Source organism: Nicotiana attenuata, unplaced genomic scaffold (genome assembly GCF_001879085.1).
Source record: "Nicotiana attenuata strain UT unplaced genomic scaffold, NIATTr2, whole genome shotgun sequence".
Classification (NCBI taxonomy): domain Eukaryota; kingdom Viridiplantae; phylum Streptophyta; class Magnoliopsida; order Solanales; family Solanaceae; genus Nicotiana; species Nicotiana attenuata.
Window position 1 is genome coordinate 1 of NW_017670383.1, and position 17186 is coordinate 17186.

General features: G+C 37.4%; 1 protein-coding gene across 1 annotated transcript; it reads left to right on the forward strand.

The window, feature by feature from the left end:
- The first annotated feature begins 4114 nt into the window (after positions 1 to 4114).
- On the forward strand, positions 4115 to 13852 carry LOC109238669 (carbon catabolite repressor protein 4 homolog 1-like). Its single transcript, XM_019405155.1, has 12 exons — positions 4115 to 4725; positions 7266 to 8019; positions 8346 to 8432; positions 8510 to 8593; positions 8681 to 8767; positions 8861 to 8947; positions 11938 to 11991; positions 12074 to 12165; positions 12288 to 12402; positions 12624 to 12771; positions 12918 to 13069; positions 13627 to 13852. Exons 1-11 carry the CDS (start codon positions 4568 to 4570, stop codon positions 13061 to 13063), a joined length of 1812 nt encoding a protein of 603 aa, XP_019260700.1. The 5' UTR covers positions 4115 to 4567; the 3' UTR covers positions 13064 to 13069; positions 13627 to 13852.
- Positions 13853 to 17186: the final 3334 nt, after the last annotated feature.

Here is a 17186-nt window from a genome sequence, read left to right on the forward strand (position 1 = left end):
TTTATTGGCATGATCTTTGGTATTGTATCTAATAACTGGTACTCAATTCTTGTCAATGGGCAGCCACATGGCTTCTTCAAGTCTTCTAGAGGAGTGAAACAAGGTGATCCATTATCACCTACTTTGTTCATATTGGCTGCAGAGGCAATGTCAAGGGGTATTAATGCTTTACATAGAAATCTGTATTTTTGAGGCTTTGGTATGCCCAAATCGAGTCCTAAAATAAACCATCTTGCCTATGCTGATGACACAATTATATTCTCATCATCAGATGCCACTTCCTTAAGGTTGATCATGGATGTCTTGAATTCATATGAAGCAGCTTCAGGTCAGTTGATCAACAAGTCTAAATCTGCTGTTTATGTACAATATTCTACAAGTGAAGAGGTGGTGAATAAGATTGAGGGAATTACTGGGATAGGGAAAAAGGAATTTCCATTCACTTATCTTGGTTGTCCTATCATTTATTCAAGGAGAAGGATGGATTATTATGAGGATTTAATTACTAAGGTAATGGATAAGTTGCAGACTTGGAAAGGGAAGCTATTATCAGTAGGTGGAAGGGTAGTACTGATTAATAGTGTGCTGCAAAGCATGCCTATTCATCTCATATCTGCAGTGAATCCACCTGCTTATGTGATCAACAGGTTACACAAGATATTTGCTAGGTTCTTTTGGAATAGTTCTATGGAGGGCAAGGCTAGACACTGCGCTTCTTGGGACAATCTTTGCCTACCTAAAGAGGAAGGAGGGGTAGGATTTAGATCATTGCATGATATGTCCAAGGCCCTATTCTGCAAGTTATGGTGGAATTTTAGGACCAAACCATCATTGTGGAGTTCCTTCATGAGTCAAAAATATTGTAAAAAGATGAATGCAATTATTGTTCCTTGGAGATATGGCTCTCATATGTGGAGGAAAATGTTGGAATGCAGAGATATTGTGGAACATCAAATTTACTGGAAAATTCAGATGGGATCTTCTCTTTTCTGGTTTGACAATTGGACAGGATTAGGAGCACTTTATTTTGTGACACCTCCAGAATTCATAGTTGATGAATCAATTCAAAATGTGAATGAAGTGATGATTGAAGGACAGTGGGATGTGGAGAAGCTTAGGGAACTGTTACCAGATGATTTAGCTCTACATATCAAAAATAACATACCATGCCCTGCATATTCAGATGAACTGGACAAACCTATTTGGAGTCTAGACACTAGAGGGCAATTCTCAGTTAAAACTGCTTGGCAATACCTGAGAAGAAGGAAAGATCCTGCTCTTGCATTCTCTAATATATGGATTGCTGGACTGCCATTTAAAATTTCCTTTTTCATGTGGAAGCTGTGGAGAGGTAAACTACCTCTGGATTCTACTCTAAGAAGAATGGGATATTTTATGCCTTCCAAATGCTGGTGTTGTATCAGGCCAAATGAACAAAAACAATTAGCCATGTTTTTTTTCAGATCTTACACAGCTACAAAGGTGTGGTCATATTTTTTCAATCATGCTGGAATATCTCTTGAAGGTTTGAGTTTGCATCAAGCTATAGTCAAGTGTTGGACCTTAAAGGTGATAACTAGGTTGAAGCCAATTTTTTTAGCCTTACCTTGTATCATTGTATGGGAGCTGTGGAAAAGGAGAAACAGTAATAAACATGGTGAACCTGTGTCTACTAATAGGGTGGTTTTTCAAGTCTGCACAACTATTCAGGCACTTATCAAAGTGAGAAAGCCTGGGATCTCTTATGTGCCATATAGATGGCCTGACATTTTGCAGATGATGGAGAATTATATCCCTAATCTGAAGATTAACAAGGTACTATGGGAATTTCCAATGCAAGGTTGGATAAAAATAAACACTGATGGGGCATCTAGGGGTAATCCAAGAAGAAGTTCCATAGGGTTTTGCTTGAGGAATGAACATGGTGATTTATTATATGCATGTGGTAAAGAGATTCAGGAAGTGACTAATACACAGGCAGAAGCTAAGGCTATGTTGGAGGCATTGAAACATACTATGGCTACTGGTATTGATAATATTTGGGTACAAACAGATTCAATGCTTCCGAAAAAGGTGATTGAAGGGGAATGGAAGCCTCCTTGGATTATTGATGAAGAGGTAAAGGAGATAAGGCAGATGCTGCATGTACTCAATGGCAGATTATCACATATATTCAGAGAGGGGAACAAGCTAGCGGATCACTTAGCCAATTATGCTTTGGATCAAGGGTCAATTGAATGTTTCTCCTTTCATCACTTGGACACACAAGGTAGAAGGCTAGTAAATGGGGATAAACTGCAATGTCCATACTTGAGGGTGAAGGTAGCCAAGAACTAAAGACCATGGTGACAAGGAGAAGAGCAATAGTGGTCTGCAGGAGTTATCATCATCATGTACAAATCCATAGGGAGGAGTACATGGTGATCATGTTTTTATCTAACAATGTTTTCTTTTTTGCAGGTTTGGTGTCAGCAACTATGTCTTGTTCTTTCATGGAGATTCAACTGGTGGTATTAGTGCTTTGCACTCAACCCAGTGAAAGGAAATCAAAAACAAACACAGCTGCAAGTTCTAACACCCAGTTTCACAGAAAAAGAGCTGCAATTTTTCGCATTCAAATCAAACATGGGAAGCACAAGTTGACATATACAGAAAATGCAGTACTAAGTGCAAGCAGCTGGAGCTCTGATGGCCTGGGACTTAAAATGATACATGATTCTACTAGGCCATCTAATTATACAGGGAGTCAGGCAATTTTCAGGAAACAAGGCAACATATATGAAAAAACAAGGGCAGACATCTTTCATGATCAAATACTTAGGGAGGAGATCAAAAAGATAAAGTTTTTCATTAACAAACTTTGCTTTTTTGTAGGAGACATTACTGTGGCTATGCCTCACATCTTGATGAGTCTGCAATTGGTGGTATTAGTATATTGTACTCATTCCATTGCAGGTGAATCAAGGGTGAGCACAAGTATAACAGCATCGATAGGAAGGGGCATGTTCAAGGCACACTTACATCTGCAATATCGTGCAGGCAGCATGAATTGGCTTAGATTTCTGGGTGATGTAGCTGTATTATGGCACAAATTCCAAATACAGCATCACAATACATTATCCCAGGGAGCAAATTACACTAACAAGCCAGAGAACATCATAGAGATCAATCGACAAATGGAACTCAAATTCTTGGAGATGGAGCAGATTTTGAAAGGGCAATCCACAGGGCATTCTTGGCTACAATTTGAGGATAAAAACAACACAAGAGGGGCTAGTATCACAATACCACAGCATAGCAGGACATTCCAGGAAGGAACTCATGAGTGGAAATCAATAAATAATACCACAAAAATGGACAGAAATGAGAGCAGAAAGGGAGCACATGGACAAATTTATGGACAAAGATGGACAGAAAGGAAGAAAAATCTGGAAAATTGGTATATGAGCATTAAGCACAAGGAGGACAGCCACATTCGATTCAGCAGCTGGATATCAACATTGCAAATGCAATATCAAGAACATGGAGGCATCATCAGCGTAAAGGCAGAAGGACTTGTTATCTATATAATGCCTAGTGTAGTTAGTATTCATTTTGTGATACCAATGTTGAGTTCTTTACTCAATATTGGTAATAGGTTTAATACAGTTTTCAAATGCTATTATTTTCATAGACTTAGACCACCAGACTATGTATTGTGTTTTTGATTTTTTTTATATAAATAAAACCTAGCCCTAGGCCATGCCTAGTGGATTGCTTAATAATAAAAAAAAAAGGTCTAAAGTCTAAAATGTTACTTTATAATTTTAATTTTTATTTAAAATATTTTTTATACCAAAACAACTTTCTTTATTAACTTGCATTTGTTGTTTTCTTCTAGCTCTTTTAAATAAGAAAATAAGCCATCTTTATTATTACACACTTGTACCTAAACATATTTTTCCAAAAGAGCATAACAATCCATTACATTAAGTTTTGATTCTATTAATTTGGTTGATTTCAATGTCATATAGTGGTGATAATATATACGCACGCACAACATACACTATATATTGCATTATAGAAACTAATATATTTCGTTTTCTTTGATGAAATATATAAGTATATATTTGTGTTGGAATTAGCAGATTCAGACGACTCTCTTCAGCTCCGCTACGACCCCTCTTTCTTCTCTCTGTAAAACCCTAACTCACCAATCAATCGATTCCCCCCTCTTTCTCTCTCTAAATCTCTCTCTCTCTGTCTCTAATCAAAATTGAACTTTCCCTCTTAACTCTTCGATCGATCGGCTTCTCCCAATTCTCTCAACTCCGCATTTGATTCCATTTTTCAATTCTTTCCCTCTGAATTTAACATTTCTTAATTCAAAATTCCTAGGGTTTTTGTTGAATTTGTTAGGTTGTTTTAATTTACGGAGTAGAGCGGCAAGCAAGGCTGGCGATTGGTGCCGAAGGCAGGTGATGGCGGATCCGCCATATGTCGGCCCACGCACAATAACTTTTGTTGAATTTGGTTGTGTAGTAAATTTGAGAAGAGAAGAGTGGGCCATACTTTGTGAGCTACGAGAATGCTGAGTGTGTTACGGGTGCATCTCCCGTCCGATATTCCGATCGTAGGCTGTGAGCTCACTCCTTATGTGCTTTTACGTCGTCCGAATAAGGAAGTCATTTCTGAGGATGTCCCTGAGTCTGCCCCTGTTGATGGCTATTTCTTGAGATACAAGTGGTCAGTTGCTTTATTTTTTGCATTGTGTATGGATTTAAGTTATATACACTAACAGTGTAAAAATCTGACTTTTGACCTTTCATAGTAGGTGATAAGCATTTTTACCAGATAGTCACTTAATGCTTATCACGATATTTACCTATAATTATGAATTACCTAATTATTATGGAGCCTAAACTCTGTATTAATTTCACTGTACTTTTTGCCTTGTGATTTGAATTTTTCGGCTACTGCTTTGTCTGAAAAAGGGTTACTTGTGGCATATCTACTTTAGCATTTTGTATTCTGTACTGTTTATTGTGTTAGTGTTTGAGGATTTGTAGCTAGTAAGTGGAATACTAATTGTTTGAATTGATCTGAATATGTGACATAGTTGGAAATAGCAAGCTGTTCTATGGTCTCCCTATCTTTTTATGGATTTGTGTTTCACTTGGTGTGGAGTGGCATTTTTCTTTTGAGGGTGGGGGTGGGGTGAGGGTTAAGTGAGTGAACTGAAAGTTGTATACTTTTGGCAAATAGAAATATGTTGGTTGAGGCTTTCTTATCCGTACAGTGGCCCCTGCCTGTAAAAAAATAGGTTATGTGCCTAAAATCCCTGCCGCAACTCTCCTTCAAGTGCAGGAAGTATGGTCTGAAAGTGCAGCTTGGATTCGTTTTTTGTCCTAATATATGATTAAAATACCATGATAAATGTTATCAAAGTCTAAGCTCCATTTATGAGCTATGAGGCACAGTTTGCTTCACAAGCTAGTGAGTGTAGATCATTGATTTTTGAAGAGGACAAAGCTGTTTAATGGCATATTTTCTAAATCACATAGCTTAATGAAACTTGAAAACATTGTGCTGCAGTGCGTTTTACCCATTGGAACTCCATGTGTATAGTCTTATGGAAAAAGCTTCTAATTCAAGTTTTGCTTTGCTATTTTCAGCTATTTTGCCTTTGATAGAAAGACATTAAATTTAGCACAAGTCACTATCTTCAAAGGCATTAGATATAGCAAAGATCAAGTCTGCTCTTTGAGAATTTACCCTCTTCGCTCCATCTTATGTGAAGATGTTTTCAAGTGCACGAAGTTTAAGAAATTAAAGAAGAATTTTGATGTGTAAGCCAAATATATACCTATATTATAGTGGTGGTGAGAGTTATGATGAAGCTCATTTTAGTGGTGGTGAGAGTTTCATATGTCTTTTCATTCTCTCTCTCGTTAAAAAAAAGAATGAACTTATATATCAAGTGGGTCCAAGTAGTCATGTCATTAAGGGTAAAATGAGGATGTTAAGATTAAATAGTTTTCAAAGAGAGAAACGTGTCATTCTTGTTGGGACAAACTAAAAAGGAGAGTACGTCACATAAAATGGGTCAGAGAGAGTATGTTAGTAAGATATAACATCTGTGGATATATCTCGTTCTTATTAAACGTTTGTCCTCAATTGGACGTGGAATTCCATGTATTGGAAGGTGAGGTAATTGATTATGTCAGATAAAGGATCTAACTGCAGTAGGGTTGTCATTATTTACTCAGCATGAATACGAGCTCACTAAACACTCACATTTCATTTTCTAATAGTTTTTCCTCATGGTATTACCTTATCTTTATAGAAGACGCCCATCTGGATCTTGTTGGTTGATCTATTAAATATCCCAATTTTAACAACTTCTGTAGCTGTATTAAAATGTTAAGAGTCAATCATCCTAGGTGTTTTAGTTGATTTCCTGATACCCCATATATCATGTATCTCGTTTGTTAGAAATTCATAGCAAGTGCATGTGTTTTATGGTCGATACATTTTTAACTTGTTGTGGTCGAAATCTCTTGGTAACTGTTGCTGAAAGCACTAGCAATCAATGAAGTGACCATACACGAATTGAAGAAAAATAAGTGCTATACGTGAGCTGTTAAAGCAACAAAATGCTACAAGGTGCAGTTATTATTGAGCTATCTGTTCCGCAGCCAGCTTTGTCTTGATGTGTAAAAACATTAACGTTTACTCGACAGAGTGCGAGGGTGCAATGAGACCAGTCGGCTTTTAGCATGTCTATGCCAGTTTGCATGCAGTGATTTGATACCGACCTGTTGTTTAAGATTTATATTATTTAATTAATCTAGATTTTTTTCATCAGTTAGGAGTCATTTAATATCTAGTAGTCTATTTGTGAAAGCAAATCCTAATATGCTTTCAGCAATAAACCCAGTGGGCACAACTTGGCACCTGCGATTGCTTCACCAATTTTGCTATTTATGCTTGATGTATGATAATTGTAGCAAATTGGTGGAGTTTGTTGGACTGGAGCACCTCTTGTTTGGCACATTAAACTTAGCACTTTCTCCATTGGTAACTGTCAGTCAAAATGTTTTTCCTTTGTGGTGCAGGATAGCAATATTTGTTAGTCATAAGAGGGTGTACTTGGTTAGCTATTGGGACTACCTAGTTTAATTTTATTGGCAACTAAGAAGCTCTATACCACTTCATCTTTTGGGACAATATATTCTTTGTTGTTCCTGTGGTTTACTACTTCTATACGATGGGCTCTTTTGCAGGTATCGTATACAAAGTGATAAGAAAGTCGCCATCTGTAGTATCCATCCATCTGAGCAAGCCACATTGCAGTGCCTTGGGTGTGTGAAGGCCAAAATCCCTGTCTCTAAGAGTTACCATTGCTCACCTAAATGTTTCTCAGATGCATGGCAACATCATCGTGTTCTGCATGAACGTGCCGCTAGTGCTGTGAATGAAAATGGAAACGAGGAGGAAGAAATATTTGGACGATTTAATAGTACTGGATCTGGTGTTATAAATTCAAGCTTGACTTCTTCGCAATCAAGTGGCAGCTTGGCAAATGGAACCACACCTTTATACCCTGCAGCAGTAACCCAGAGAAATGGCGGCGAAACCTGGTTTGAAGTTGGACGGTCTAAAACATATACACCAACCGCAGATGATATTGGTCACGCACTTAAATTTGAATGTGTTGTTGTAGATGCAGAAACAAAATTACCTGTTGGACCTGCTAGTACCATATTGACGTCCCGGGTGATTCCAGCTCCATGTCCAACTCCACGTCGCATGTTTTCCGTTAGTGGAGTTGATATTCCCGGACATCTGGATTTAGATGGTCGATTGTCTTCTTCAGGAACTTTCACTGTGCTCTCCTACAATATTCTGTCTGAAGCATATGCGACAAGCGAATTATACAGTTATTGTCCCTCTTGGGCTCTTGCTTGGACATATCGTAGACAAAATCTATTGCGTGAAATAGTGGGCTACCGTGCGGACATTGTTTGTCTTCAAGAGGTAGGCAGTAATATCTAATATTAGAAATTTCATTTTTGAGAATGGGTTGTTTTTACAAGTTCTGTAAAGGTCAAACTAATTTCAGTATCTTGTGATGGGCAATTTTCCTTATTTTCTCTTTACTCAAAAAGATTCTCATTTTCTTCCCTCAATGAAATGATAATTTTGCTTTTTTGAACTTGATTGGCTACTAAAGGCAGCTTCTCTCACTATTCTCCAAAATATAGAGATGTTACCTATCTCAAAAATAATTGTGGAATATAGGAAGTACCTAAAAAAAGGGGGGAAAATACTTTTGTTTCATTGCTGTATGCTTACATTTTCAGGTTCAAAGTAATCATTTTGAGGAATTCTTTGCTCCTGAGCTGGATAAACACGGTTATCAAGCTCTGTTTAAAAGAAAAACAGCAGAGGTTCGTTCTGCTCAATGTATGTTTTGCATTTGCGAGCTTTTTGAATTTTTAAACCAACCTACTCTTCTCCTGTGCAGGTGTTTAATGGGAGTATTAACAATATTGATGGTTGTGCTACATTTTTCCGCCGAGATAGATTCTCACATGTTAAAAAATATGAGGTACTATGAGTGGAGAAGGCCTTTATTTTTTTATAGTAGAAATATTGCACTTACTTCATAACAAATAATCACATGCTTCATTTGCAGGTCGAGTTCAATAAAGCTGCACAATCTTTGACTGATGCTGTGGTTCCCATTGCCCAAAAGAAGACTGCATTAAATCGTTTGGTTAAGGTATCTTCCTGAATTTTTCTATGGTTTATCTTTGGATTATCAGAATTTAAATTCAGAACTGGCCTATTATCTCTGACGACTGCTCTTTAATAGGATAATGTTGCACTTATAGTGGTTTTGGAAGCAAAGTTCAGTAACCAGGGGGTTGACAACCCTGGGAAACGTCAACTAGTTTGTGTGGTAAGGAGTCTGATTTCTTATTTCATGTTCTTCTTTAGCACTGAAATGTTCAGTTTATTTCTCTGAAATAAAGGACTTGTCTTCTCATAGCCCCATACTATGCTGGCAACTCCAATTTATCTATCATTTCAAGTGACTTTTGCTCTTCTTTTTAGTTCTTGACATCTTTTATTTGTACGATTAAGGTTGTTTGTTTGATTGTTTTTCTTACTGCTAAGCATGCACTGGTCTTGCTACATGCATTATCTAAAGAAAATACAGGGATGCCTAAATGTCCAATGTCCTAAGTTGCTCAGACACGGCAGTTTAGGTGCCGCACCCGTGTTGACACGACACTAGTATGGGTGTGGGTATGGGATCTGTACCGGATTTGGTCAAATAATTTTGGGTACTTTGACCACTGCGGATGGAAAAATTCGAGACGAGATACAATTTAATTCCCGAAATTAGTCAAACTTTGCAGAAAGTTGCATACCTTATTTAGGAAATCAATCCTTTACTTATCTACAACTTGAGAATAAAAAGAAGTCCGCACTTTACAAGCTATACGTAAGTATTTCACAAAAATTCTCATAATTTAAAGATATTTTATATTTTTATTTTTTTTTTCAATTTATTTTTTAGCCGTGTCCTCGCACCCGTATCTGTATTAGGATCCATATCCCCGAATATTAGAATTTACATCTCGAAGGATCCGAACTCTAGATCCGCACCTGTATTGGACACCTATACCCGTGTCCGAGCAAGTTAGCCAATGTCCCACATACATTTGTGTTGTGAGCCTAGTACAGTGCGCACACAAAATCATTAGTTGATTATACATGTCATCTCACATCCACTAAATTCTTTTCCCTTTAGTCAATAAAATTGTCACAAGGAAGTGTAATGCTGAAGTCTGACCTGGAAAAATGTGAGCAGGATGTAGAAATTGGACCCATATAGAAAAAGAATATTTGTGAAGCATTTATATCTCTAAAAATGGTTATTTGTTAATGGAGTTTTTAGGTTAAAGCATGTTTATGATTTAGAAGGTTTCATGTACCGAGTTGGGCATCATTTTTGGTGTCTGCTTGATTGGCTGTAGATATAATGCACTATGCTATAATAGGTCGATGAAAAGTCTGTGTCATTTAACTCCTATGACATTTCGCTGCCACTTCGTCTCCAGTACATTTTTTTTGGCTGAGGTAGTTTAAGGTTTCTCAACTGCTGTAGATTTGTGTCCTCTGATTTTGGTAATCCATTTTGGGATTTCAAGTGCATTATTCCCTTTTTATAAATATTATTTGCGATTAAAATTGTCATAAGCTGAAGAAAGATGAGAAAGCGTTTGGTGTATTATCTTTTAGAACCTAAGCTTGAAGAAAGTTGGTTAAAGATGAACTATCAAAATTAATGTGGACTTTGAGGCAACCTAAGTGTAACGGGCCTGGCCCAGCAATCGAGGTATTGTTCGCTTTGGCCAACCTTTAGGCCTCATGGTTGTTTCTCCTTGGGCTTTAACCAAAAGGTGCCTCAATGGTTGAACCCTGAACGCACCCTTGTATGCATCTAACGTTGTTCTCCTTATTCCGATGTGGGATTTTCCTAAAGCAAGCTTCACAACGAACTCCATTTCGAGTTGAACTGCCAACAGTATGCCTATTATACCAAGCCGCCCAATCACTTCTGTAAAATAGCTTGCTTACAGTTTCTCATGTCTCTGGTGCAAACTCATTTTAGAATACGTTTAAAAGACTCTTCATTCGTATATTATGAAAAACTCTAGTAGGGCTAGGCCTCATGCTGTGTTAACTTGCAGCTACGCAACCTGTTCAACCAGTGGTTCTGGTTTTCTCAATTAAAATTTGGCATGTTGGGTGTGTTTGGTATGTGAAGGAAAACATTTTCCGGAAAATATTTTCCAAATTTTCCATATTTGGTTGGCTTAAATGTTTTGGAAAACATTTTCCTCATCAACTCATTTTCCTCCAATTGGAGGAAAATGTTTTCCTTATCAAGACAAGGGAAAACATTTCCCAAAACTCTTTTTTAACCTTCCCCACTCTATTTTCCATCCCCAAGAACCCACCCCCACCCCCTACCAACCCACTCCCACCCGACCACCCATCCACCCCACCCCACCCCACCCCACCCCACCCCACCCCAGCCCCAACCCCAACCCCCACCCCCGCCCCCAAACCCCCACCCTAAATAGAAATATTAGTAATGGTACTTTCTTTTCATGTTATAGATAGAGTGCTTTTTTTTTTCTTTCTATTTCAACAAATGAGTATTTTTCTTTTCATGATATAAAAAAGTATTTTTTTTCATTTTGACAAAAAAGTTTCTTTCTTTTCATGATGTAAAAAAAGTATTTTCTTTCCTTTCAACAAAATTTAGAGATATTTTTATATCTTTGAGCTATTTTTAGCCGGATCCCTGCACACGTATCCGTACTAGGATCCGCGTTCCTGAATTTTGGAATTTACATTTCAAAGGATCCAACCTCTAGATCTGCACCTTTGTCGGACACCCGCACCCTTGTCCGAGCAATTTAGGTTTTTGCCCTTGGTTGCTGCTCTAGGTACAGTTGAAATGCATTGAAAAAGAATATATGATTTTCTGATATCGGGTAAGCAGTTTTGAACAGATGCTTGGATAATAGTAGGCCCTTTTAGATCTTGCTCCCTTTAAGGAATATTAATTCTAATTCAGCTCCTTTCACATATCTACCATAGAAGAAGAATGCCATTTCCAATATGTTCAGCGAACAAGTTACGCATCTGATTGACTTGTTAATATTTGTGGCCATGCCGTGATGAATATTTTCCTGCTGGAGTTTATCTTTTCACTAATTAAGTCAGTAACACTGAGAAGTATCTCTCGTTGAATGTCAGCTATACATCATAGAATTTTGTATTCCTGGGATGGCTTAAATGATTGTAGATCATAATCTTTTATCCAGCTGATGCGTCTAATGAAATTGCTCCTTCCATTTCTGTATGCAGGCAAATACACATGTAAACGTTCAGCAAGAATTAAGGGATGTCAAACTTTGGCAGGTTGCTATTCAATACATTACTTATGGGTCTTTCCATTCTTTTTTGTTTCACAACTCATTGGCTAATTTGTCTTACTTCTCAGGTTCACACACTTCTTAAAGGACTTGAAAAAATTGCTGCCAGTGCTGACATCCCAATGCTGGTCTGTGGTGATTTTAATTCGATGCCTGGAAGGTCAGTTGCTTCTTGAATTCTCTTTATTGGGACAGTTGATGCTGTTCCTCCAAGCCCTCCCCGCTTCATAGAAATAACAGGCTGGAAAATTCCGATGCTGATGTGAAGTTGTTATAATGCAGTGCTCCTCATACACTCCTTGCTTTGGGGAAAGTTGATCCAATGCATCCAGATTTAGCAGTGGATCCTCTTGGTATTTTGCGTCCACCTACGAAGTTAACACACCAGCTGCCATTGGTAAAACTTCAATAACTTTTGGAAGGCTTCCATTCCCGTTCCTGCTTCCCTGCCACTGTCTCTTTTGCTTTTTCAATCTCCACATGCACCTTTTCCAGTATCGATATGTTTCCTCCAGATTCTCTTCTGTTCCCAAGAGCAAAACTGAAGCATCTAAATTCTGTATAAGCTATGCAAGATATATTAAAACATTTCTTTTGTTGTGGCATCCTTCTCTGTAGGTTAGTGCTTATTCATCCTTTGCCAGAATGGGGGTGGGACTTGGACTGGAGCAGCAAAGGAGGAGGATGGATCCTAATACCAATGAGCCCTTGTTTACAAACTGCACCAGAGATTTTATTGGCACTCATGATTATATATTCTACTCAGGTATAGCGGAAAGTTCTCTCCAATTGAGTTGACAATGTATTTGTTACTGATGTTTTCATCATAAAAATATTTGGTTGGTGCAGTATTTGTATGTCTTTAAAGGAATGTGTCATGAAGGCTAATATGTGTGATGGTTGTTCTTTCAGCTGACTCATTGACTGTTGAATCTTTATTGGAGCTCTTGGATGAAGAAAGCTTGAGAAAAGACACTGCACTTCCTTCTCCAGAGTGGTCATCTGATCATATAGCACTCTTAGCTGAGTTTCGCTGCAAGCCTAGAACTAGACGCTGATCATGGGTTTGTACTCTTTTCCTCATTATCTAAACATTAATTCAATAACTTAATGATTCTTCCTTTGGTCCTGCGGGGGGAGGGGGTTTGGTGGGTACCCAGTTGAGGAAAAGTAAAGGTGAAAAGGATCTGTTGTCTAGTTTGATTGAACTACAACTGTGGTCTTGATACAATGATTTATAGTGGTTAGGACTGGCCTAGTTAAGTGGTTGGGAAATGGTAAACATTAGGCTTCTGGCCCCAGGTCATTCAATTGAGAAGTGAAAATGTTATTTGTGTTACCCAAGTTTTGCCATCAAGTGATGTGAGTGGGTCGAAAATTATTAGTTGAACAGGTTTGCAAGCAGCATGCTGTTGATACTATTGTCAGTAATGGTATTTGTGTTCAACTCGATCAATATCATTATGTATTGACTTCTAATTTATTTTTATTATTAAGGGGCGACTGCCTTCAAGTTTGTACATCTGTTTAAGGCTGGCTTTATTTATGGGTTAGTTTAGTGTTCTGCATTGTGTCACTAAAATTTTTGGGAGCATTAACCTTCAATATCAAATTGCCACAGGTCTTGCTGCAGGATGAATTCAAAAATAGAAGCAGAAACAATTACAAGGATTAAATATAAGTTATTGTATGAATAGTAGATGAGGCGCCATGTTCTTTTTTCTTCTTTTTTTTTCCCGGTATCCCTTGATGGTATAGCTGTTGAGCTTCTTTGTATCATGCTACCTTTGATCTCATAGAAAAATTATGATAGTGTTTTATCTTATTACCTTTCACAATTTTAGAAAGATCTCTTTGCCGTGTCTACCTTTCAATTACCTTTACCGGCTGCTTCAACCGTTGACTCGCTACACTTAAAAAGCTAGCTGTTTTTTTTACTTTACCGGCCCTGAAAATTTTTCAGAGGGTCCGACGTGCCAAGAGTTAGTCTAGTGGGTTCACTTCGTTGACCGCCAAGACTTATTGTGTAGTGGTTGCCTATGGGAGTCTCCCGCAAAATTGGTGCGGGTTCAATACTTATTGTTCTCCTTTCCCTTTCCCTGATCCTCCATATATAATAGAATTAAGGAAAGAAATCACTTCGTGGAAAGATGCAACGAATGGACCAAAGATCGTTGTACCAGTAGTTCGAAAAGATGGGATAGGAGCAAATAGAATCTGATTGTTATAAAATAAAGACAATAAAGTAAAGACAAGTGTAGAGAGAAACTGATATATTATTCGAATTCAAGCTGCTACTGTAAGCTGCTACTGTAAGCTGCTACTACAAGCTGCTGTGTAAGCTGCTACTATACTAGATATGGATAATCTTATACTAAAAGTAATTATTCATAACCGGGTACCGAAGTGATAAGCTTCTTCAGGAGGTTTATTTTCAATAGAGTACTAAATCGATAAATATATTTACGGCGGAGCCCCATATGGATAAACTTCTTCAGGAAGCTTATTTACAACGGAGTATGAACATCCATAATATAATATATTTATAGCACTCCCCCTTGGATGTTCATTAAAAGATAATGTGCCTCATTAAAACCTTACTAGGGAAAACGCCGCGGGAAAAAGATCCTAGTGAAGGAAAAAGAATATACATATTTAGTAATACGCATTGCTAGGTGTCTCATTAAAAACCTTATAAGGAAAAAAGAGTGCATCGCGTATTTTACTCCCCCTGATGAAAATCTTGTTTCAAATATTCGAGTCTCCGCATTCCAATCTTGTATACCATCTTCTCAAAAGTTGAATTTGTAGAGAATATTATCCACCAATATTTCAAATCGATTTAAATTAATCTCATCAGACCAAGAGCTGTTGCAAGTCATTTCATTGAGTTGCTTGCAACCTGCCTGCATCAGTTGCTTGTAGATAAACTTCAATGGAGTATTAAATGGATAATCTTTTTCAGGAAGATTATCTACAGCGGAGTAATAAATGGACATCCACAAAAATATTTCAAAACACTCCTCCTTGGATGTTCATTATTATGTGCCTCGTTAAAACCTTACTAGGAAAAACCCCGTGGGAAAAAAATCCTAGTCAAGGAAAAAGAGTACACTAATAATATCATTGCAAGCTGCCTCATTAAAAACCTTACCAGGAAAAACCCAATGGGAAAAACCTGAGCAAAGGAAAAAGAGTACAGTGCGAAGACTTGGGTATATCAGGACCAAGGAGTTCATCATCCTCTTCTGGAGGTAAGAACGGATCCTTAATCCGTGTAGGAGAAGAACTATATCTTGCTAGTAAATTAACAGAAAATGCTAGTCAGGCCTTGTAGCATTAGCAAGATACATTAGTGCACCAATTGCACTAAGATAGGGTACTTCGGGACCAAAGAGTTCCTCATCCTCTTCTGGAGGTCGGAGCAAATCCTTTATCCACTCAAGTGATCGAACAACCATTGGTGTACTCAATGGGTGCGCTTTGTCCATGTAAAAGCGTTTTAAGACCCTTTCTGTATAGGCAGATTGATGGATAAAGATCCTGTCTGCCTAATGTTCAATTTGTAGACCAAGACAAAGTTTTGTCTTTCCAAGATCTTTCATCTCAAATTCTTTCTTAAGATATTCAATTGCCTTTTGGAGCTCTTCTGGAGTTCCAACAAGATTTATGTCATCAACATAAACAGCAAGTATAACAAATTCTGATGACATTTTCATTATAAAAAACTACATGGACAAATAACATCACTTACATAACCTTCTTTCAGCAAATATTCACTGAGTCGATTATACCACGTGCGCCCAGATTCCTTTAAACCGTACAAAGACCTTTGTAATCTGATCGAGTACATTTCTCGAGACTTTGAACTATATGCTTTAGGTATTTTAAATCCTTCAGGGATCTTCATATAGAATTAATCAAATGAGTCATATAAGTTATGACTTACATCTTCAGGTGTCTGGACTACAGGTCCGATTCTCACAATCTTTTACAATATTGTGCGCTATATTGTATCAAATATATCGTCGACGATCATTTTGTATCGGTTCCTAAGCGACATAACTTGTTGAGATCTCATTACTTTCTTTATTTTCATGTACCTGAACTTCTTCTAGAGTTTCATGAAATGTTATGTCGTGGGCTCTTCTAGAGCTTATTTCCTCCTCATTATGATCATTTTGATCATTAGCTCCTTATCATTTTTCAAGGATTGTTACCTTTGGAATCGATTGGTCTATCACGCTTCATGCGTACAATAAACTCTATCCTTCAGGGACTTTAATTTTAATAGGAGCATTTGTAGCTGAAATATGATATTGAATTTTGGATCAACAAATGCTTCTGGCATTTGACGTGAATTATCTTCTAACTGAGAATCATATTGATGATAATTCGATTCATATAGCATATTTTTCAGCTGTTTATTCCATCCCCCAAATGTTAGAAAACTAACATATATTCCCAATCTTCTTTGGAAAACATATCTTTGTGTATTGTGGTAGAGAAATTAATCATATACCACACATCAAAAGATAGTAAAAATATTTGGTTTCTGATCCTAAACCAATTGTGAGGGGAGGACTTATCATATATTGTTGGTTTGATGTATACAAGTGCTGCTATATGCAATTTAGAAAATCTTAGACCAACACATGAATCTTTGTTCTCATAAGCAATGGTTTAGCCATTAGTAGGAGGCATTCAATGCTAAACCAGCTTGGATATAAACCAGCATTAGCAAGATGAACTATCTTGATTTCATAATCTGAAAGTTATGCTCTTAATTGAGAAAAGCAATCTCAAATGCCAAACTGCAGGTTGACAATAAACATATATGTAACCATCTTATATATGCATCTATAAGTGGTTCACATGACAGGTGAATGGGCCCATATTCACCTTTTATATATTTCAGAATCAGGGGTCTTAGTCCCAACTTTAGCTGGTAGAATCAATTTATTATGAGAACAAGCAGCACAAGAGAATTCTTGAAGAATCTTCTAGTTCTTCAGTATATGCTTCTCTGAATTCTCAAATAGCTCATTTAAAAATGGCAAATGAAAACTTCAAGTTTATCATGGCATGCGCTATCTCTTAGTAAATTTTTGGTTTACTATGGCACAAACTTTTGCATTAGTAAACTTCTGGTTTACTGTGATACATGATGTAGCACAAATT

What these genes read in the sequence shown, in the direction of transcription:
- LOC109238669 (XM_019405155.1), top strand. Translation starts at nt 4,568, where the DNA reads ATGCTGAGTGTGTTACGGGTGCATCTCCCGTCCGATATTCCGATCGTA. An exon ending in TTAAAAGAAAAACAGCAGAG is followed by an intron (nt 8,433 to 8,509) that starts GTTCGTTCTGCT and finishes TCTCCTGTGCAG; the next exon opens with GTGTTTAATGGGAGTATTAA. An exon ending in AACGTCAACTAGTTTGTGTG is followed by an intron (nt 8,948 to 11,937) that starts GTAAGGAGTCTG and finishes TTCTGTATGCAG; the next exon opens with GCAAATACACATGTAAACGT.